This window comes from Orcinus orca, chromosome 13, assembly GCF_937001465.1.
Source record: "Orcinus orca chromosome 13, mOrcOrc1.1, whole genome shotgun sequence".
NCBI lineage: Eukaryota > Metazoa > Chordata > Mammalia > Artiodactyla > Delphinidae > Orcinus > Orcinus orca.
This window is the reverse complement of record NC_064571.1, coordinates 54,787,440-54,810,807: the sequence shown is the minus strand read 5'-3', so window position 1 is coordinate 54,810,807 and position 23,368 is coordinate 54,787,440. Positions and strand designations below refer to the sequence as shown.

Below are 23,368 nucleotides of genomic sequence, written 5' to 3'. Positions count from 1 at the left end.
TCTGTTCCACTGGGTACTACAAGGCTACTCCAGATACTCAGGTGAGAAAACAGTGTTTTCTTCAATTCTAGGACCCAGTGTTAACATTAATGAACAATGTTAAATTATATTATAATTTAATTATATCTGGCTCACATGGTAAAACATTTTTTTCCCTCGGAAACTAACAGCTGTAAATCAACCCCCCCCTTTTCTTTTATGAGTCAGCTTGACAGCCCCTTCTCAATCACGACAAAAATAACAGCAATGACTATAGCAATAACAATAGTTTACTCAGTCCCAGGTGCTAAGAATTCTATGTATATTAATTCATGCAATCCCATGAGATAGGTACTATTATTATCTTCATTTAACAGATAAGGAAATGAGGTAGAGGGAGGCTGAATAACTTTCCCAGATCAAATAGGCATGATCTGAACCCTCAGCAGTCTGGCACTGTACTGCCTCTACAGTGAGCTGTGGGAAGTTAGGCGCCATCTCAGATTCTTAAACCTCCTATTTACCTCTACTAGCCTTGCCCAAAACTTCATGCAGCGTGTGTTAGAACAGTGTGTAAGACATCAGATATGACAATCAGTTCCTAAGTATCCCACATCCTGGTCATCTGATTCTCAAATGGGTAGAATCTCTTTCATCATTTTTTTCTTTTGTGAAAGCACTTTCAAAAAGATGATGAATGTTACTTCCTGGGAATTATAGTAAGCTGTTTGGGTTTTTAACTATAGTATTAACAAGAAAAAAACAAACACCAAAAATCACTTTTAGTAATCTGTCCTTTTATCATCTTTAGGTTTGGTCTCTCTTTTATGATGCTATGTCTCTTTATGAAAAGGCAATCTAATATTGTCTAATCATAGTTCCATAGAAGAAGTTAATGTGCAGTAACTAACTGACACACATCCTAAGACATCACTTATCAAAAGCCAGAAAAGATTCTGCCTTAATTTTCATGTCCGAATGCTGCCAACTCTTGTGAGGCAAGTCCAGAAAAATTTAAGATCTTTCAAATTTGCAAGTAACTTTTTAGGTCTGTTTATCAAATCTTCATTTATTTTACAGCATTTGTAGCTGGGTTTCTTTTCAGGAAAGTTTCCCACAGAGAAACATGTTTTTATCATTGTAGAAGTTAGTTGGCACGTGAATGCAGAATAAAGCTGCAGTGAATTTTAGATGTGGGAGGTGTGCTAGACATACTCATTAGACTGACTTACCCCTCCGAAAAATTACAAAGCACCACAAGTCATGGGCCTTCTGAGTTGCTCACAGTCAAAACTATGAATACCAATGCTCTACTTCTGCCATTTTGTTTTGTTTTTTTAAAACAAAAACAACCTCAACTCCCTGTATTACAGCTGCTTATTAGCTAGAAGGCTTCTCTTCTCGCTGGGCAGAAAGCTAAACTTGGGAAGAATGTGATAAAACCTCTGAAAGCAATGCTAAAAAAAAAGAGTTCAGAGGTGCTCAATCCTTGAACAGGAATGGGAAAGAAACAGAGATTGAGATCTGCTCAGTCATTAAAGGTCTTCAGTATGGGCCACCAGTCACTGTCTGGTTTGACTATGTTAGCTCCATGGCAGAGAGCAAGGCAGGACCTCCGAAGGGACTCTCCACCCCCTTGGCCCCCAACTGCTTTTAGCCCAGAAGCACCAGTTGGGATCCATGTATTCATTTATCTAAACACAGAATCCTTGTTGGGTTAATTCTACTTTTGTGGGTTTTCTCCCCACCAGCTTCATTGAGATGTAACTGACACATAACATCGTATAAGTTTAAAGTGTACAACCTGTTGATCTGACACACTTAACAACTGCAAAATGATTACCACCACAGCATTAGCTTAATACCCCCATCGGGTCACATAATTACCATTTCTTTTTTGGGGGGTGAAACATTTAAGATCTACTCTCTTAGCAACTTTCAAGTATATAATAGAATATTATTAACTATAATCACCATGCTGTACATTAGATCTCTAGAACTTATCCATCTTATAATTGGAAGTTTGTACTGTTTGAGCAACTTCTGGTCTTAAAAACCAGACACAAGTTTTTTCCGTAAATTAAGAATAAACAGTGCTTGGCTTTTGTACAGAAGAGCTCCTGTCCCCAGGAAAATATTTTGTGAGGTTATATGATTACTCCTGTTCCAGACCTGAATTTTAAGTTAATGGTTATTTACTCTCTGAAAATATACTTTTCCACATTGATCTAAGGGTCAGAAATAGGTATATCCTCAGTAATAAAGGAAATAGCACATTACTATTAGAATAGTGCAGATACTGATATAAATCATCCCTCGAAAGACAACTTACCTAGTCCATCATTTTGGTGCTGCATGTCATATTCCTGCTACACAGGCTGTTAAGCACTTCTAGAAACTAACCTTTTAAAAATTTTCCCTGATGGCCAAAATAGAAATAACAATTAAATACTAGCTAAAGCTTTATCAAAAGGAGTGCCGAATAAAAATTTAACATTAAAGTTCCTGGCATTTCTCAAGTTAAATCAAGAACATAACAACTTTCAAGCTTAACTATCTGGAGTGAATCAAATTCTTAATGCAGCAGATTCTTTGGGAGAGTGCCAGGTCTCACTGTGACACGTACCAATCAGCATAATCTGCAGCACAAAGCACTACCTCCTGGTACCTCGTTCAAGCAAAAGGGGAAATCGGACACTTGCCTTTGGCTCTCTTGATCTACCAGAATGGCAGGACAAAACCAGAGGAGGCGTGGGGGGTGGCAACCGCTCCCCCCCTCCCCCGCCCCGCCCCGGCTGCTGGCGATTTCACTCAGGGCCCGCAGAGCCAGCGCGATGAAATCACTCACACTTGGAGACACTGTGGCAATTTCTGGAGGACGGTAGAAAATGGGAAATAATCCTCTGTCATGGTCTGTCTCTGTTTTCTAGTCTGTAAAATCTAGGAAAGCCCAGGCTCTGGACACAATACTCTGTGGAGGCTTGGGATTTAACTTGGGGAGGTCCTAAAATTCCTTCAATCCACAAAAGATTCTCAAAGAAGCACTTACTCAACACAATGGCAGAAAGGATGATCGAGAGGTTCTATCAACAGTTTTGCTTACACAACTGCATTGACCTCAGCCAGTTTAGACTACATAAAAAATTTTTTTTAATTGGAATAAAGCTAGACACTTCATTTTGCTCTATTAAAACTGTCAATTCCTGGGCTTCCCTGGTGGCGCAGTGGTTAAGAATCCACCTGCCAATGCAGGGGACACGGGTCCAGAAAGATCCCACATGCCGCCGAGCAACAAAGCCCATGTGCCACAACTACTGAGTCTGGGCTCTAGAGCCCGCGAGCCACAACTAATGAGCCTGCGTGCCACAACTACTGAAGCCTGTGCGCCTAGAGCCCATGCTCTGCAACAAGAGAAGCCACCGCAATGAGAAGCCCGCACACCACAACAAAGAGTAGCCCCACTCGCCGCAACTAGAGAAAGCCCGCGCACAGCAACAAAGACTCGACGCAGCCAAAAATAAATAAAATTTAAAAAATAAATTTATAATAAAAACAAAATTGTCAATTGCTAAGTAGTTCTGTTTCCTCAGTCTTCTCCTATGTAGTCATCTTTCATTCTTTATTTCTATCATTTATTCTTTCATTAAACAAATAATGTCATATCAGTCTGTGTCCTAAAGCCATGAGACTAGAAGACACCACTGGGGAGTGGTGATCAAAGTTTAGTTCTTTAACTTCTCTCTTCCCCCATTGCCTTCCTTTACAACGAGTTTCCACTTCATCCTCCAGTGTCTCTGGCATTCACATAATTTTTGTCATTCATATCCACAATTACTGTCTTTCATACCCTTCATTCAATCTGTCAGCAAATCATATTGACTCTTCTTTAAAAATATACCTAAGAATCCGATAACTTCTTACCAACTCTTTTATCGTTTTAGTCTCAGTCATCAACATCCTTCACCTGGATTACTGCACTTAGTCTAACTTGTCTCCCTGTTTCTACCACCACTCCTTATAGTCCCCCTAATACAGCAAACAACGGGATCCTTTTAACATGTAAGTCAGAGCATGTCACTCTTCAGCATAAAACCTTGCTGTGGCTCCTGATTCTGGCTCAGAATTAAGGCCAAGTCCCTATAATAGCCTCCCAATGCCCTTTTCACCTGATCTCCTATTTTTCTCTCCCTTGCTCACTCTGCATTAGCCTCACTGGCTTCCTTGCTATTCCTTGATCATGCCAGGCCTGCTCCCACATTAGGGCCTTTACACTGTCTAGTCCCTCTTCCTGGAACATTCTTCCCCCAGATATCTGCACAGCTAACTCCTTTACTTCCATCAAGACTTTGCTCAAATGTCGCCTTGTCAATGAGGTCTACCCTGACCACCCTACTTAAATTGGCAAGCCCTTATCCATAACCCTGGTAACCCTGATCCCCATTACTCTGCTCTCTTTTTCCCACTGATCTTATCACCTTTATCAACTATACAATTTATTATGCTGGTTGTATACTATCTGTCTCCTTGAGAGCCGGGATCTTTGAATGTACTCCAAGATTGCAGAACAGTACCTGGAATACAGCAGGTACTCACTCAGAAGGTATGTGTTTAATGAATGAATGAACAATCTGTTAACTCCAGCCTTGATTAATGGAAAGACAGTAGTGCCATTAACTATTCATCATGGGATAAGAGAGGAAGACCAAGCCTTTTTGTTTGTCTGTCTTGTTTTTTTTTTTTTTTGCGGTACGCGGGCCTCTCACTGTTGTGGCCTCTCCCGTTGCGGAGCACAGGCTCCGGACGCGCAGGCTCAGCGGCCACGGCTCACGGGCCCAGCAGCTCCACAGCATGTGGGATCTTCCCAGACCGGGGCACGAACCTGTGTCCCCTGCATCGGCAGGCAGACTCTCAACCACTGCGCCACCAGGGAAGCCCTGTCTTGTTTTTATATGGGGCCGGTGAGGAGGATTAGTGGGAGGAAAAGAGGGAGTTATAAAGGGAGGGAGAAAGGAGGATACAAGTTTTAGTTTTAGATATATTGAGTTGGAGCTGCTAAGATATTCATGAGAAAATCTCTCACAGGTAAATGGAAAAGGAGAGCTAGAGCTTAGGAGAAAGGCCTGGACTAGAGATATTGAAATATAGGATTGGAATTAGCAGTGGAGGGGTGAGAGATAAAGATAGTCATGTGAGTGGATGCAGTCATTCAGGGGAAAATATAGAATAAAAGAAGAAGGTGACTAAGGTAAAAACTTGAAGAATATCTACATTTAGAGGGCCAGAGAAAGAAGTCAGAGAAGACAGAATGCGAAAACAGTCATGGAAGATCAGTAAGTTGCTGGTGTCAAATGTTGCAGAATGGGTGAGTGGTTTAAGGACAGAAAGAGGCCACTGATTTTGACCATCAGGAGGTCATTAGTTGAGAGAGTAATTCCAGAAGAGTGGTAAGGATAGAAGCCAATCTAGAAAGGCTGGGAGAAAGCAAACAGTAAAAATTAGAGGCAGATAATTCTGAGAAGTCTGGCAATGAGAAAAAGGAGCACTGAGAGAGAAGTTCTAGGAGGAAGTAAGATAAAAAGTGGTTGCTGCTTTTAGCTTTTAGGAAGTGAAGAGTGGGAGACCAGAGCAACAATATGTCTGTGGGGCGAAACAAAAGGGATAAATTATGGAGACATTAAAGATACAAGAGACAGTCATAACATTTTACAAAGTTAAAAGAACTTATTCACTTGGCTGTCACTCTAACACTACCCCACACCAACTTTTAGAGGTGAGGCAACTATGACTCAGAGAGACCAAGAGAATGCCAAGGTCAAGTGTCCTTAGCGACAACCAGTGAGATGTGAGAATTGGAAGAGAAGCAGAATCAAGTGATGGAAGGGTAGCTTGGGGAAGTGTGGGACAGAATGAGTAAAGATATGGAGACAATTATAAGGAAGGTAGCTCTCAATTTTTTCAGTGACGTGGAATGTAAAGTAATCAACTAAATGTGAGAAGATCCTGAAACAAGTAAGAGATTGAGAACAGAAAGGGTTCAAAGGACTATTGAAATAAAAACTACCTGTAGCAAGAGTAGGTTTCTTAATCCCATGTTCCCCTTATATCTTCTATAATATGGAGTTTCTTACTGTTTTTAAATGGACATTTACTAAAAACCTCAAATTATCCCTTACTCTCTTACTTAAAAACACCTTCTGGCAGAGGTGAGTGCAATTCTAGGATGAGTATGCTACTCCTGCTCTTTACCCTCCTTGTCTTTTAAAATGAGAAGATACCAAATGTGGTCACTATCAACCTGCTTATATTGAAATGTACATGTCTCATTCTAAAAAGCATAATGAAAGGAATTCTTTTCAGTGCAATACTCAGGAAACATCATACCTGCAGCAGAATAGCATAAAATTCTACATACGCTATGTGAAGAATCCATTTCTTACAGACCCCTTAATAAAATAAATAGGCAAAGTTTCCTTTATTGGAGGAGGTAATGTTTTCTCCAGAAGAAAGAGAGAGTCTAATTTCAGCCATGTGATGATAGAGAATAACAGTCAAAGCTAGCACATTACAGATATTCTGTTTTTTGTTTTTCCTTTAGAAGCACACAAAACACAAGCCTTGTTACATTTCTGTGCTGAACACAGACTGTCTTTAAGGGTATGATTCCCTTAAATCTGAAAGACCATTACTATTACATTTAAGTCTGGCTCCAAACTAGCTTTTTAATTGTGAGCTCAGGCTTTGGAGTGTCATAGATCTGGTTCAGATCTTGGTTCCACCAGCTGACTTATCTTAGGCAATCTACTTCACCCATCGGAGACTTTGTATACCTAAAGAAGTGGGAATATTAACAGTACTAACCTCGTTAAGATTGCTGTGGGGTTTAAACAAAATGATGCTTCTAAGGTGCCTGGTAATGAGGAAATACTCAATGAATGTTTGTTTTTATTGGACTATTAACTAATCCTCAAATCTGACCTGAGCTATATTTTTTGGTCTCCAACCCTTTAAACATCTTTTTTCCTCTTTCTACTGGCTGAAAGACCTCGCCCAAATGTCACCTCCTGCAAGAAACCTTATAAGAAACTCCTATCTGGAAATGAGATCTTTCTCCTGTGAACAACTTTGTGCTTTGCAAAGGACCCTTACTAATTATTGACCTTTACTATGGTTATTTGTGAATAAGTTTCATCCTCCCTATTTTGGTAGGCTCCTTAGGACCATAAATCCCCTCTATTCATTTTTACATTCTTCAGGCCCCCCACCACAGTGCTTTGTACATTTGAAGTGATGAATGAAATCATCAGCAATAAAATTCACAGAATAAAAAATGAAACCATAAAGAACATAAAAAAAAATATGGGGAACACTGAATTGATCTTAGAAATCAGATATCTTAAGAGAAGATCAATTTGCATAAAAGCATGAAAAAGAATAGTAGGTTTACTTCATAAAAATTAAACATTCATATTTCAAAAACATAATAGCATTATAAGCAGATATAAAATTAAATAAACTAGAAAAAAATTCAGCCCATACAACACTTTAATATTTAATAGAGAATCCCTACATGTAAATAAAACTTTTAAGTAATATAAATAATAAAAGTAGTCCAAAAAAAAAAGTAGACTTTTTAAAACCACTAAACGACTAACTTAGGTTACAAAATACCATGATCTCAGTTTTCTAAAATATGAATGTGAGAGAGAATATCATAAATACAAAAGTAAAAAGACTTAATGGCTTCACATTTTGTTGTATTTCTGGGAGTGACATCATGGTAGGGTAGCATTAAAGCTATTTATGTTCCTACTGCTTTTCTAATATAACTAAAAATGAAATTTACTGCAATGGAACTTACTTTTACAGAACTGAAGTCAAACCAGTGATGACCTAATCACACCCATAGTGGGCTTTTCTTCCCTGGGAAGACACTTTTTTAACGCTATATGAAAGTTTGAACTACCTATATGTTGGGTGATGTCTTTACTAAGTAAACTTGAAAGCCAGAAAAGACCATCGCAGTTCCAAAGTGGATAACGGGGATGGTAAGAAAATTAGATAAACTACCAGTCTGTCTCCAGATTTTAAAGGTCAGGAGTTGAACTTCATGTAGAGAAATTTCCCATGAAAAAGTCCTCAAGTACCCTGCTTGTGAGAGACAAGCCTACTCCCAAAGGAAGCATAGCGAAGGGTGCAGTCACTGGTAGGGCTTTTATGCTCCACATGCAGAAACTAGCCCATGTGAAAACTGGTAGAGAAGTCCTGTCTGACAGGAGAAACTCAAGATTTCTCAGGCTTGAACACTGCTGGTGGCATTGCCAATCAGTATGTTACTTGGCAATGTATATTAAGAGCCACATAAACTTTCAAACCCTTTGGCAGAGTAATTCCACTGCTAGGAACCCATCATAAGGAACCCCTACTAGCACTACTATTACTAAACTGCAGTTCCATCACTTGATGGAATATTATTTAGTCTTTTAAAAAGGGATATGCAGAAACAAAAAATTTGTGCTTATATTAGAAAGCAAATAGAAAAACTTATAAACCACATTAGAACTACATCATAGAAACAAACAAAAATTAAAAAAAGACACTGGCTTTGCACAGAGCAAAATGCTAATTTAGTGCCCATGGAGATGTCAATTGTTGCAAGAAGTCTATAAATCCATGTGTACATACGCCTCTTCTCAAACAACAAACACTAAAAATACAATTACTATGAGACCACAATTTTATTTAATATTAAAAAAATGAGAACCACGTGCTAGGATTAAGAATGGGACAAGGATGCCCATTCTCACCACTCTTATTCAACATAGTACTGAAAGTCCTGGCCATTGTAATAGGCAAGAAAAAGAAATAAAAAGCATGAAGATTAAAAAAGAAGTAGTAAAGCTTTCATCTATTTGCTGATAACATAATTGTTTATATAGGGAAATTTAAAGAATCTACAAACACACACTAAGAACTAGTAAGTGAATTTAGCAAGGCCACGGGATACAAGGTTACTATAAAAAAATCAACTGTGTTTTTACATATTAGCAGCAAACAATTAGCAACAAGTTAAAAAACATTCCATTTACAACAGTGCTGAAAAGAATAAAATACATTTAATAAAACATATGCAAGACCTCTACTCTAGAAACTAAAAAACATTGCTGACAGAAATGACAGAAGATCTAAATAAATGGAAAGAAAATAAGTTCATGATGAAAAGACTCAAGAAATATTATGAGAACATCAACTGTTCCTAAATTCACCTAGACTCAATGTAATCCCAATCATAATCCCACCAGGTTTTGTTTTTTTTAATGTAAATTGACAAGTTCATTCTAAAATTTATAGGAAAATCAAATCACCTAGACTATTCAGAGCAATATTAAAAAAACAAAGTTGGAGGACTGATGCTACCTGACTTAGAAACTTAGCATAAAACTACAGTAATAAACATACTGCGGTACTGACAAACAGATCAGTGAAACAGAATAGAGAGGCAGAAATAGACCTACACTTACACAGTCATCTGACTTTCAACAAAGGTACAAAACAATGGGTAAAGACAAGTTGTGTTGTTGCTATTACTTTTCAAACTGGTGCTGGAATAACTAAATGTTCATAATGAAGAAAGAAAATGAACCTTGACCCCTACTTCAAATCATACACAAAATGTAACTGCAGATATATCACTGACTTAAATGTGAAAGTTAAAACCATCAAGCTTGGGCTTCCCTGGTGGCACAGTAGTTAGGAATCTGCCTGCCAGTGCAGAGGACACTGGTTCGAGCCCTGGTCCAGGAAGATCCCACATGCCACGGAGCAGCTGGGCCCGGGTGCCACAACTACTGAGCCTGTGCTCTAGAGCCCTCGAGCCACAACTACTGAAGACCACGTGCCTGGAGCCCAAGCTCCACAGTAGGAGAAGCCACCGCAATGAGAAGCCTGTGCACCATAACTGGAGGCCCGTGCACAGCAACGAAGACCCAATGCAGCCAAAAATAAATAAATAAAATAAATTTATATTAAAAAAACAAACAAAATTAAAACCATCAAGCTTTAAGAAGAAAACATTGAGGAAAGATTCATGACTTGAGGTAGGCAAAAGTTTCTTAGGACAAATAAAGCAGTAACTTCATATAAAAGAAAAAAACGGATAAATTAGACATCATCAAAATTAAAAACTTCTGCACATCAAAAGACGTTAACCAGAAAATAAAGATGTAAGCCACAAACTGGGACAAAATACTTGTGGAACATATATTTGACAAAGGACTAATATGCAGAATATGTTTTTAGGGGGCAGAGTCAAGATGGCGGTGTGAGAAGACGCCGAGTTAGCATCTGCTCCCCACTAGGGCACCTGGCAGCCACTGGTGAGGGACCCTTACACCCAAGGAGACGGAAGGAATCCCCAAGTGAACTGGTAGGACGTGGGGGACAGAGTGGGGAGGAGAAGTGGAGGCCAGACAGGATCAGCACCCCTGAGGCCAGGGAGATCAGGAGAAGTAAGCAGGAGGGACCCTCTGGAGGAGCAGGAGAGGAGCTGAGGGTGACTGCCCAGTCCACTCGGGCCCGGGGAGCCTGCTGAGCTCCCAGGCTGGTCCCCTGTCCTCCAAGGCACCCCCACCTCCCTGGCTGCACTGGTCTTGGGGGCATACAAAGGAGGCCAAGGGGAGTTCAGGAGAGGCAGGCAGGAGGGACCCTCCAGGAGGAGTGGGAGAGGAGCAGAGGGTGTTTGCTCCGCCCACTAGGGCCCTGGTAGCCTGTTGAGCTCCCAGGCCGGTCCCCTGCCCTCCAAGGCCCCCTGCCGCCAACCCCTGGCCGCATTGGTCCTGGGTGCATAGGAAGGACGTCAACAGGAGAACAGGAGAGGCAGGTGGGAGGGGCCCTCAGGGACTGGAGGAGCAGGAGAGGAGAGGAGGAGCAGGAATGCCCTGCCCACTCGAAACCAGGAAGCCTGGTGGGCTCCCAGGTGAGGTCCCCCGCCCTCTGAGACCAGGGGTGGGGGGACACGCCTGGGCCCCTTCTGCTCCTTGAGCCTAAGCCCCACCCCCCACACCCCCCAGGGCCTTTTCCAGCCCTGTGGGCCCTAAGCATAGGCCCCACCCACTGCCCAAACCTTGCCCTTGCTTAGGCCCTGCCCTCCACAACCACGGCCTTTCCCCTTGCCTTTTTTTTTTTTTCTCTTTTCCCTCCTGTTTTACTATTGTGGTACTGTTGTACCTTCTGGTTGTTGTTTCACCTATATTTTTATTTTTATATTCTTTCTAACATATCTGTTAGTTTCCTAGTCTAATTTTATTTTTCACTTTGTTATTGTTCTCTCTCTCGCTCTCTCTCTCTTTTTTTTCCTGCCACTGCATGCTGCTTGTAGGATCTTGCTTCACGAGCCAGGGGTCGGGCCAAAGCTCCTGCGGTGGGAGGTCTGTGTTGGAACCACTGGACTAACAGAGAACCTCAGATCCCAGGGAATATTAACTGGAGTGAGGTCAAACAGAGGTCCTCATCTCAGCACCAAGACCCAGCTCTACCCAACAGCCACCAAATTCCAGTGTTGGAAGCCTCAGGCCAAATAACCACTAAAACAAGGACAAAATCCCACTCAAAAAAAAAAAAAAAAGAAAAAGAGACAGCAAAAAAAATACATCACAGATGAAGGAGGAAGGTAAAAACCTATAAGACCAAATAAATGAAGAGGAAATAGGCAATCTACCTGAAAAAGAATTCAGAGAGTAAAGATGATCCAGAATCTTGGAAACAGAATGGAAGCATGGATTGAGAAAATACAAAAAATGTTTAACAAAGATCTAAAGAACAAACCAACAGAGATGAACAACACAATAACTGAAATGAAAAATACACTAGAAGGAATCAATAACAGAATAACTGAGGCAGAAGAATGAATAAGTGAGCTGGAAGACAAAATGGTGGAAATAACTGCCGAGGAGCAGAATAAAGAAAAAAGATGAAAAGAATTGAGGACAGTCTGAGAGACCTCTGGGACAATGCTAACGCACCACATTTGAATTATGGGGGTCCCAGAAGAAGAAGAGAAAAAGAAAGGGTCTGAGAAAATATTTGAAGAGATTACAGTTGAAAACTTCCCTAACATGGGGAAGAAAATAGTCACTCAAGTCCAGGAAGCACAGAGAGTCCCATACAGGATAAACTCTAGGAAAAACAAACCAAGACACATATTAATCAAACTAACAAAAATTAAATTCAAGGGAAAAACAAAAAATAACATACAAAGGAGTCCCCATAAGGTTATCAGCTGATTTTTCAGCAGAAACTCTGCAGGCCAGAAGGGAGTTGCAGGATATACTTAAAGTGATGAAAGAGAAAAACCTACAACCAAGATTACTCAATCCAGCAAGGATCTCATTCAGATGCAAGGGAGAAATCAAAAGCTTTTCAAACAAGGAGAAGCTAAGAGAATTCAGCACCACCAAACCAACCTTACAACAAACGCTAAAGAAACATGTCTAGGCGGGAAACACAAGAGAAGAAAAAGACCCACAAAAACAAACCCGAAACAATTAAGAAAATGGTAATAGGAACATACATATCAATAATAACCTTGAATGTAAATGGATTAAATGCCCAACCAAAAGACAGAGACTGGCTGAACAGATACAAAAACAAGACCCATATATATGCTGTCTACAAAAGACTCACTTCAGACCTAGGGACACATACAGACTGAAAGTGAGGGGATGGAAAATGATATTCCATGCAAATGGAAATCAAAAGAAAGTTGGAGTAGCAATACTCATATCAGACAAAATAAAATTAAAAATAAAGACTGTTACAAGAGACAAGGAGGGATCCTACATAATGATCAAAGGATCAATCCAAGAAGAAGATATAACAATTATAAATGTTTATGCACCCAACACAGGAGCACCTCAATACATAAGGCAAATGTTAACAACCATGAAAGGAGAAATTGACAGTAACACAGTAATAGTAGGGAACTTTTAACACGCCACTTACACCAATGGATAGATCAACCAAACAGAAAATAAATAAGGAAACACAAGCTTTAAATTACACAATAGACCGGATAGATTTAATTGATATTTATAAAACATTCCACCGAAAAGTGGCAGAATACCCTTTCTTCTCAAGTGCACATGGAACATTCTCCAGGATAGATCACATCTTGGGTCACAAATCAAGCCTTGGAAAATTTAAGAAAACTGAATTCTTATCAAGCATATTTTCTGACCACAACGCTATGAGACTGGAAATCAATTACAGGAAGAAATTTTGTATAAAACACAAATACATGGAGGCTAAACATGTGCTACTAAATACCCAAGAGATCCCTGAAGAAATTAAAGAAGAAATAAAAAAATACCTAGAAACAAATGACAACAAAAACACGATGACCCAAAACCTATGGGATGCAGCAAAAGCAGTTCTAACAGGGAACTTTATAGCAATTCAATCTCACCTCAAGAAACAAGAAAAATCACAAATAAACAATCTAACCCAACATTGAAAACAACTAGAGAAAGAAGAACAAAGAAAACCCAAAGTAAGTAGAAGGAAAGAAACCATAAATATCAGAGCAGAAATAAATGAAATAGAAATGAAGAAAACAATAGCAAAGAACAATAAAACTACAAGCTGGTTCTTTGAGAAGATAAACAAAATTGATAAACCCTTAGCCAGATCCATCAAGAAAAAAAGGGAGAGGATACAAATCAATAAAATTAGAAATGAAAAAGGAGAGATCACAACTGACACTGCAGAAACACAAAGGATTATAAGAGACTACTACAAACAACTATATACCAATAAAATGGACAACCAAGAAGAAATGGACAAATTCTTGGAAAGGTACAATTTTCCAAGATTGAACCAGGAAGCATTAGAAAATATAAACAGACCTATCACAAGTAATGAAATTGAAACCATAATTAAAAATCTTCCAACAAACAAAAGTCCAGGACCAGATGGCTTCACAGGCGAATTCTATCAAACATTTAGAGAAGAGCTAACACCTATCCTTCTCAAACTCTTCCAAAAAATTGCAGAGGGAGAAACACTCCCAAACTCATTCTATGAAGCCACCATCACCCTAATACCAAAACCAGAAAAAGATATCACAAAAAAAGAAAATTATAGGGGAGGGGCTTCCCTGGTGGCACAGTGGTTAAGAATCTGCCTGTGAATGCAGGGGATGCAGGTTCGAGCCCTGGTCCGGGAAGATCCCACATGCCATGGAGCGGCTAGGCCCGTGAGCCATGGCCGCTGAGCCTGTGCGTCCAGAGCCTGTGCTCCGCAATGGAGAGGCCACAACAGTGAGAGGCCCGCGTACCGCAAAAAAAAAAAAAAAAAAAAAAAGAAAAGAAAATTATAGACCAATATCATTGATGAACATAGATGCACAAATCCTGAACAAAATACTAGCAAACAGAATCCAACAACACATTAAAAGAATCATATACCATGATCAACTGGGATTTACCCCAGGTATGCAAGGATTCTTCAAGATATGCAAATCAATCAATGTGATACACCACATTAACAAATTAAGGAATAAAAACCATATGATCATCTCAACAGATGCAGAAAAAGCTTCCGACAAAATTCAACACTCATTTACAATAAAAACTCTCCAGAAAATGGGCATAGAGGGAACCTACCTTAACATGATAAAGACCATATATGAGAAAGCCACAGCAAGCATCATACTCAATGGTGAAAAACTGAAAGCATTTCCACAAAGATCAGGAACAAGACAAGGATGACCACTCTTGCCACTCTTATTCAACACAGTTTTGGAAGTCCTAGCTACGGCAATCAGAGAAGAAAAAGAAATACAAATGGGAAAAGAAGTAAAACTGTCACTGTTTGCGGATGACATGATACTATACATAGAAAATCCTAAAGATGCCACAAGAAAACTACTAGAACTAAACAATGAATTTGGTAAGGTTGTAGGATACAAAATTAATGCACAGAAATCTCTGGCTTTCCTATACACCAACAATGAAAAATCAGAAAGAGAAATTAAGGAAACAATCCTATTTACCATCGCAACAAAAAGAATATCTAGGAAAAAACTTGCCTGTGGAGGCGAAGACTTGTACTCAGAAAACTATAAAACACTGATGAATGAAATCAAAGATGACATAAACAGATGGAGAAATATACTATGTTCTAGATTGGAAGAATCAATATTGTGAAAATGATTATACTACCCAAAGCAATCTACAGATTCAATACAATCCCTATCAAACTACCAATGGCACTCTTCACAGAATTGGAACAAAAAATTTTACAATTCATATGGAAACACAAAAGACCCTGAATAACCAAAGCAATCTTGAGAAAGAAAAACGGAGTTGGAAAACTCAGGCTCCCCAACTTCAAACTATACCACAAAGCTACAGTAATCAAGACAGTATGGTACTGGCACAAAAATAGAAATATAGACCAATGGACAGGATAGAAATCCCAGAGATAAACCCATGCACATATGGTCACCTAATTTATGACAAAGGAGGCAAGAACGTACAATGGAGAAAAGACAGCTTGTTCAATACGTGGTGCTAGGAAAACTGGATAGCTACATGTAAAGAATGAAATTAGAACACTTCTTAACACCATACACAAAAATAAACTCCAAATGGATTAAAGACCTAAATGTAAGACCAGACACTGTAAAACTCTTAGAGGAAAACATAGGAAATATACTCTCTGACATAAACCACAGCAAGATCTTTTTTGACCCACCTCCTAGAGTTACAGAAATAAATACAAAAATAAACAAATGGGACTTAATTAAACTTAAAAGCTTTTGCACAGCAAGGGAGACCATAAACAAGACAAAAAGACAACCCTCAGAATGGGAGAAAATATTTGCAAATGAAACAACAGACAAAGGATTAATCTCCAAAATATACAAACAGCTCATGAAGCTCGATATCAAAAAAACAAACAATCCAATTAAAAATGGGCAGAAGACCTAAATAGACATTTCACCAAGGAAGACATACAGATGGCCAAGAGGCACATGAAAAGATGGGTCAACATCACTAACTATTAGAGAAATGCAAATCAAAACTAGAATGAGGTATCACCTCATGCCAGTCAGAATGGCTATGATCAAGAAATCGAGAAACAATAAATGTTGGAAAGGGTGTGGTGAAAAGGGAACCCTCCTGCACTGTTAGTGGGAATGTAAATTGATACAACCACTATGGAAAACAGTATGAAGGTTCCTTAAAAAACTAAAAATAGAATTACCATATGATCCAGCAATCCCATTACTGGGCATATACCCTGAGAAAACCATAATTCAAAAAGAGACATGTACCACAGTGTTCACTGCAGCACTTACAATAGCCAGGACATGGAACCAAGCTAAATGTCCGTTGACAGATGAATGGATAAAGAAGATGTGGCACATTTACACAATGGAATATTACTCAGCCATAAGAAGAAATGAAATTGAGTTATTTTTAGTGAGGTGGGTGTACCTAGAGTCTGTCACACAGAGTGAAGTAAGTCAGAAAAACAAATACTGTATTCTAACGCATATATATGGATCTAAAAAAAAAAATATGGTACTGACGAACCTAGTTGCAGGGCAGGAATAGAGATGTAGACATAGAGAATGGACTTGAGGACATGGGGTAGGAGGGGGAAACTGGGGTGAAGTGTGAGTAGCATCAACATATATATATTACCGAATGTAAAATAGCTAGCAGGAAGCAGTAGCATAGCACAGGGAGATCAGCTCGGTGCTTTGCAATGACCTAGAGGGGTGGGAAAGGGAGGATGGGAGGGAGGCTCAAGAGGAAGGGAATACGGGGACACATGTATGCATATGGCTGATTCACTTTGGTGTACAACAGAAGCTAACACAGTATTGTGAAGCAATTATACTCCAATAAAGATCTATTAAAAAAGAAAAAGCATATGTTTTTAACATTCTCACAACTCAATAATAAAAAAGGTAAACAACTCAATTAGAAAATGGCTAAATGATATGAACAGATAGTTCACAAAAGAAGCTACAAAAATGGCTAATAAGCACATGAAAAAGTGCTCACTGTCACCAGGGAAATGCAAATTAAAACCACAAAGAGATACTACCACATACACACATATACTAGAATCGCTAAAATTAAAAAGACTAACATCAAATGATGGCAAAGAGAACGCTTAGCATTGTTGGTGAAGTGTAAAATGGTACAACTACACTGGAGCGTAGTCTAGAAGTTTCTAAGAAAACTAAACACTCACCTGATTTATGACCCAGCAAATCCTCTCCTAAGTAATTTTCCAAGATAAATGAAAAAAAATGTCAACAACAACAAAAAATTATAGAAGAATGTTCATAGCAGCTTTACTCATAATAACCAAAAACTGGAATAACCAAAAAACTGGAAATAGGCAAGCTTCCTTCAATAAGGAGAATAAACTATGGTACAGTCATACAATGGCATATTATTCAGCAATAAAAATACTTATCCATGTTACAACATGAATTAAAAATCTCTAAACATGTTGAAAGAAGCTTTATACAAAAGAGTACACTGTGTGATATCATTTACATGAAGTTCAAGAAGAGGCAAACTAATCTGGCTGAAGAAATGAGAACACATGGTTAGTGCTGAGAGGCTAGGCAGGGATTTTCTAGGAAGAGGTACAAGGGAACGTTCTAGGATGATGGCAAGGTTTTTTATCTTGATAGAGGTTTGGGTTACACAGATGTAGGTATTTATTTGCCAAAATTCAGCTCTTGAACACTTATAATTAAAATGTATATGAATTTTACTTCAAAAGAAAAAAAATAGGAATTATTGAGTTCTAGTTAATGATATACATGCCAAAGTATTAGCTGACAGTGTGTTGATGTCTGCAATTTTCTTTAAAATATGTATAAAGAAAGGGATGGACTCATGGACAAATAGATGGGTAGACAAGTGGAAAAACAGGCATAGTAAAATGTAAATGATAAAATCTGGATGTGGGTATACAGGAATTCACTGCAAAATTTTTTTTTCAACTTTTCTCTATGTTAAATTTTTTCACAATAAAATGCTGGGAGAAAAACAGATACGACTGCTTTTGATGTTGACAGAATATTATTTTTTACTTCCTTTTTTTATTTTCTAAGTTTTCTATAATGTGCAGTAGTCTTTACAATCTTAAACATTTTTAAAAGAAATTAAAATTATATTTCTTAAAATAATCAAATATAAATTATTTTTAAAACAAGTTAAAAATCTTACTTTAGATTCAATGAAAATTAAAATATCCACTATTTTTAAACTCACTGTCATTTAATTCACTAAAAGCCTTAAAATATTTAGTTATGTAGAAAGTCATGGTTTTTGAACTAATTAAAATTTTTCAACTAATCAAATGTGGTATCAAAGTTTTCTCTTTTAATGTCTAATATTAAACTTTCCCTTCTACTCAAACTTCCCCCTGTGTTAATTAATGTATGCTCATTAAAAGTACATCATTTATTAAACTCTATAATAACTAAGCAGGGCAACATTTCTTAAGAAATCTGAGAGTTGGCTGTTTACTAAAGGGCTTTATCTTTAGATAAGCACAAGCATTAAGCCAGGTGCTAGTCATTTGTGTCTTGTTAATTTCCAAAACAAACAGAGGAGAGTGCCATGCTATTTCCATTACACCCACTTCACCGTTAGGACCAGGGTTTAGGAGCTTGACATTGCTCCAGGAATAATGGTTTCATTCCTCACTGAAATAAAATAATGTGCCACATAAGTCAGCAATGTGGAACTTCTGAAAAATGTTGTCATGTTAAACATGGTCATATTTTTAAAGTCTCCATTATGCCAAAACAAAGGCCATTTGCTGTAGAGAACTCACTCTGGGCACAGAAAACTCTCACATGGGCCTCAGACTTACCTCATCGCTATGTCATATGATTCCGGGTGAATACAAGTTTGGTCCAAAGGATTTGGCTTTAGTACAGCATTCACTGCAGTTTTGCTCTTCTTCTTGCTTTGCTTCTCATTTGTGACTTCAACACCTGCTGAAGATGCCACAGCAACTCCCTGCATTTCACCAGCAGATTCAGTTTGCTGACTACTGTAACCATTCAAAACAACATGGGGGCGGTGGGGGGAGGGAGGGTTAGGGGGTGGGCAGAAGAGAGTCTTTCATTAAAAATGTGCTTATTTCTCTGCCATACAAATATACACAAACAGCAACCAGATTCTGACCATTCACTTCACAGAAATTACCACTTAGCTTAAACACTGTTAATAGGGTTTTCCGTTACTTAAAGCCAAAAACATTCTTAAGTGATTCTGCTTGTATAACTGGCATTCTAGGAGAGAACAGAGAGAAATGGAGGAAAATTAATTAAATAAGGAGAAGGCGAAGGTGATTTCTCAGAGCTGAAGAAAAAGCTCCCCAAAGGAATCTACTGAGTATAAAATAGAATGAATGGGAAAAGAATGAAAAAGACATATTGACATATCATGGGGAAACTTTAGAATATAATTTTTAAAATTAAGAGAAAACAATAAAACAGATTATTGAAAGGAACTAGAATCAGACTGGCATCAGTTTTCTTACTGACAAACATCAGATGCCAGAACACAGTGGAATAATATTTTAAAAGTCTGAGACACAATGATTTTGAATCTAGAATCATATACCTAGCCAAAGTAGCATTCAAATTAAAATCATTTTCAGACATGTAAGGACTGAAGTACAACCCATATAATATACCCTCTCTGAAAAGAGTTTCTTAAGTATATACTCCAGCAAAAACAATGAATTCACGAAAAATGATAATGTGGGCTACAAGAAACAGTGATGAGCACAGAAACCATAAAAAAATTATTAGGTTAAATAACTGCTCATGAATAATGTAGAAAATATATTAAAAGGACACAGTCTGAAACTAAAATCCCAGATGATCTCACCATAGCACATAGTGTAGAAGGGAGGAAGATTGGTAAAGAGACCTAAGGTTCTAGTCTTCTCCAGGAGGAGGACAGAGAAACATATTAACTCCAGAGACCAATCCAAATCAAATTTAAAGATAATCACCAGAAGAATAAAAGTAAGATATACAAACTGAAATCACTAAGAGGAGATAAAGATGAGTAAGGAAGACAAGAAGAGAAACAGGGAGAAAACGTGTTAACTGATAAATCCAACAAACAGCATGAAAGGAAAAGAATCAGAAGGCATGAAGAGCAAATATATAGTAAGATGGAAGATCAAGTCCAAACACATCAATAAATATAATAAATGTGAATGTATTAGTAAGACTGAGCAAACCTAGAAAATCTATTTGTTTATAAGAGTCATAAAAAATTGAATGTCATAGAAAGTTTGAAAATAAAAAATACCAAGCATATTCTGAAAAGGTAGATATAGCAACAATGCCAGCAAACAAAACAGATTTCAAAGTAAAAAACATTCAATGAGATAGCAAGAGGCATTCTGAATAAAAGTATGACCTATCAAGGAGGTATAATAGTCATGAATCTTCAAGTCCTTCATTACCAGTTGAAAAAATTTAAGTCTTTAAAACAACCCAAATGTTCATCAACAGGGCACTGATTAGATTAAATTATAGTCCATCTATAAATTAAATACTGTGCAGGCATTATATATAAATGATAATTTATATATAATGATATAGATAAATATATAAATCAATATGTAATATTTAGAAAGAGATCCAAGATATTTTACTGAAACTAATAAAACAAGTTTCAAATAGTGGTATAGCATGATTCCTTCTGTATGCATTTAAAAATAACAAATACGTTATTACTTTATATAAATTTATTTTCAGGAAGCAATATATAAGAAACTATTTTGAAGTGACAAGTTGAGGTGCCCTTTTCATTTTATTCTTTTTTATACTGTTTGAATTTTCTAACCAAGTGTTCAAAAAACATAAAGTAAGAAACCCAGTTTTTTTTGCTTCTGGGTTTGGTGGTCTACTTAGAAAGAACTTCCACTACTCCAGCGGTCTGCAAAATTTACCCATGTTTTTTTCTGGTACTTTTACAGTTTTACTTTTTCCATTTAAGTGTATGATCCATCTGGAATTTATTTGGGTATAAGGTATGGGGTAGGACTGTATTTTCTCCCACACATACCAAATTCCAGTTGTCATAATGCCACTTACTGGATAATTAATCAATTTTTCCAACTATCTGAAATATCACCTTTATCATAAATTAAATTCCCTCTGGGTTTGATATATTTCAGACTCCTGTTCTACCTGCTTCTACATCAAACCAAACTGCTTAATTACTATGGCTTTATAATATATTCTACTATCCAGTGGGGCTGGTTTTTCCTCAGTCTTTTCCAGGAAAAAAAAATTATTATTATAACTTTGTCAAAAGAAAAAAATACACATGAATGAACCAGGTAGTCCCAAAGAAGCAAATAAATAAAAGCCATTCTTTCATGATTACAAAATGCTAAGAAGCTTACCAAATTTCTTTGCATTTGTGCTACCAGGATTACAAAGCAAGGATTTAGCTCTTAATCGACACATCTGATAATTAATGCTTTGGCCAGTTTTCAGTGAGGAAGGAGTGGGGAAACCCAACTATGCTTAGGGTAAAAGCTGTCAGTATGAAGTGGTCATTGAGAAGTCCTCTTTGTTACCTCATCTTATACCAGTCCTTCCCACTTGTGGTGCTCCAATCACACTGGCCTCAGTTTCATTTCCTGAATACACCAAAGTTGGTCCTGCCTTAGGATGTTGCACATGTACTGTTTCCCCTGCTTGGAATGCCCTCCTTCTGATCCCTGTGTGACTGGCTCCTTCATTTCATTCAAAACTCAGCTCAAATAACTTTTCAATGAATAACTCATATAAAGCAGTTTATTGCTCCCCAAAGGCAGTATCATATTGCTTTGTTTTAATTTTTATAACACTTATTACATCTGAAACTATTTATTTTTACTAGTTTATTTATTGTCTGTCTCATTCATTAAAATTTAACTTCATGAGGCCAGGGAATTTGTTGATTTGCTCACTGCTGTATTCCCAGTGCCTAGCAAAGATTAGACAGTTGACACATATTGAATGAAGGAATGAACAAATAGACAGCTAGGATTTATGCCAGTGAGAAGGATGGGTAACAGAAAGAGAGGAGGTTGATAATAGAACAGACAGCGTACACTTCAATAATGACCTGCAAAATGTTCGAATATAATCCTGGTTGACTCTGATGAAACCAGCACACTGTTGGAAAGATTTTGGACCCAGCCCTTTTACTTTCTTCAGCTGTTCTCGGTTGATGAATGGCCCATTCTTCTCACGCCATTCAATAATATTTTTGGCTCGGTTGGCATTGAGTCCAGCAATATGCCTAAAAAAGTAAACAAAATGAGTTATGTGGCCAATGTAATTGTTCTAAGAGTACTGAAAGAAAAGATCTCATCTGAAAAGACAATGATAAAACATTTGCATCATAAAAGCAACTATAATTACATCTTGTCATATGTCTCTACACTAGTCACATTCCTTGTGTTTCTGAATCAAGTAATAATTCTGCCTATTGCTGGTTAGCTTACAAAGTGAGTTAGCAGTAGAAGTTACAATAGCTACAGCTGCATTGTACTATTCTATTTTTTTGATCAGCCTGTTCTCATTAGTAAAGACTTGAACTATAGAAAGGTACTTATTCATGATATAAAAACTCTATCATTACACAGTTGGCTTGGTGTTAATTAGAGAATCTTAATTTTATTACAGAATTCCATATATGGCATTATGGAATGTTTGTCACTGTGGTAGAAAAGCAACACCTAACAATGCAAGGGTTATTTTCTGCTATTCCAATTTAAAGCAGAAAGATCCATATTTTTTCCAGAGGTCCAGAATTTCATGCTGCATCAGCAGAACTGTATAATAAATGCAAGACGAGGAACAAAAAATCAGCTCTTCTACAGCCACAGGGGGAAAAAAAAGAACATATAAGACATGATCACAGTACAATGAAGATATTGAGATGTGACTTGTGGAATCAAGGTAAAAATATGGTAAGCATACCTTGAACCCTCAGGATTTATCTTTTGGTGACTGCCAGCTTTGACAGATGTAAGCAAGAGACTGAACTAGTGAAAAATATCTACTCTCCTGTGGTGGGAAACAGCTCTTTTCCATGTTAACCTAATTTAAATTCTATTAGCGACATTAATGCACTCGATAGTCACCATATGTTCTTCACGTTAGATCTCCAGTATTAAAAATAACATGAATTGTTATAACTCTTTTCTTAAATGATGCCTTCCGCTCTGACTGATTATCGGAAGCAATGTATGAACTCACAGATTTTTCTATACTTGACAACTTTATACACGTGTCCCCTTGCTCTAGCTGAGTTTGAACTGGATA

The 23,368-nt window shown here is 37.8% G+C and overlaps 1 protein-coding gene and 1 long non-coding RNA gene across 7 annotated transcripts in view; both read right to left on the bottom strand.

The window, feature by feature from the left end:
• LOC125960907 (uncharacterized) overlaps positions 1–23,368 on the bottom strand; it is an 840,695-nt gene that overhangs the window by 42,342 nt on the left and 774,985 nt on the right. The gene's annotated exons all lie outside the window — the stretch shown is intronic.
• Positions 1–23,368, bottom strand: part of SRBD1 (S1 RNA binding domain 1) — a 231,045-nt gene that overhangs the window by 11,209 nt on the left and 196,468 nt on the right. For 4 of the 6 annotated variants that reach the window (XM_033419145.2, XM_033419147.2, XM_049696370.1 and 1 more), the window contains 2 exons: positions 22,164–22,340; positions 18,889–19,071 (listed from right to left, as the gene is read on the bottom strand). In XM_033419145.2, the coding sequence (XP_033275036.1) occupies positions 18,889–19,071; positions 22,164–22,340 (360 nt within the window). The remainder of the gene's footprint in view (positions 1–18,888; positions 19,072–22,163; positions 22,341–23,368) is intronic. The other 2 variants (XM_033419146.2, XM_004264994.3) reach the window with 1 other exon arrangement.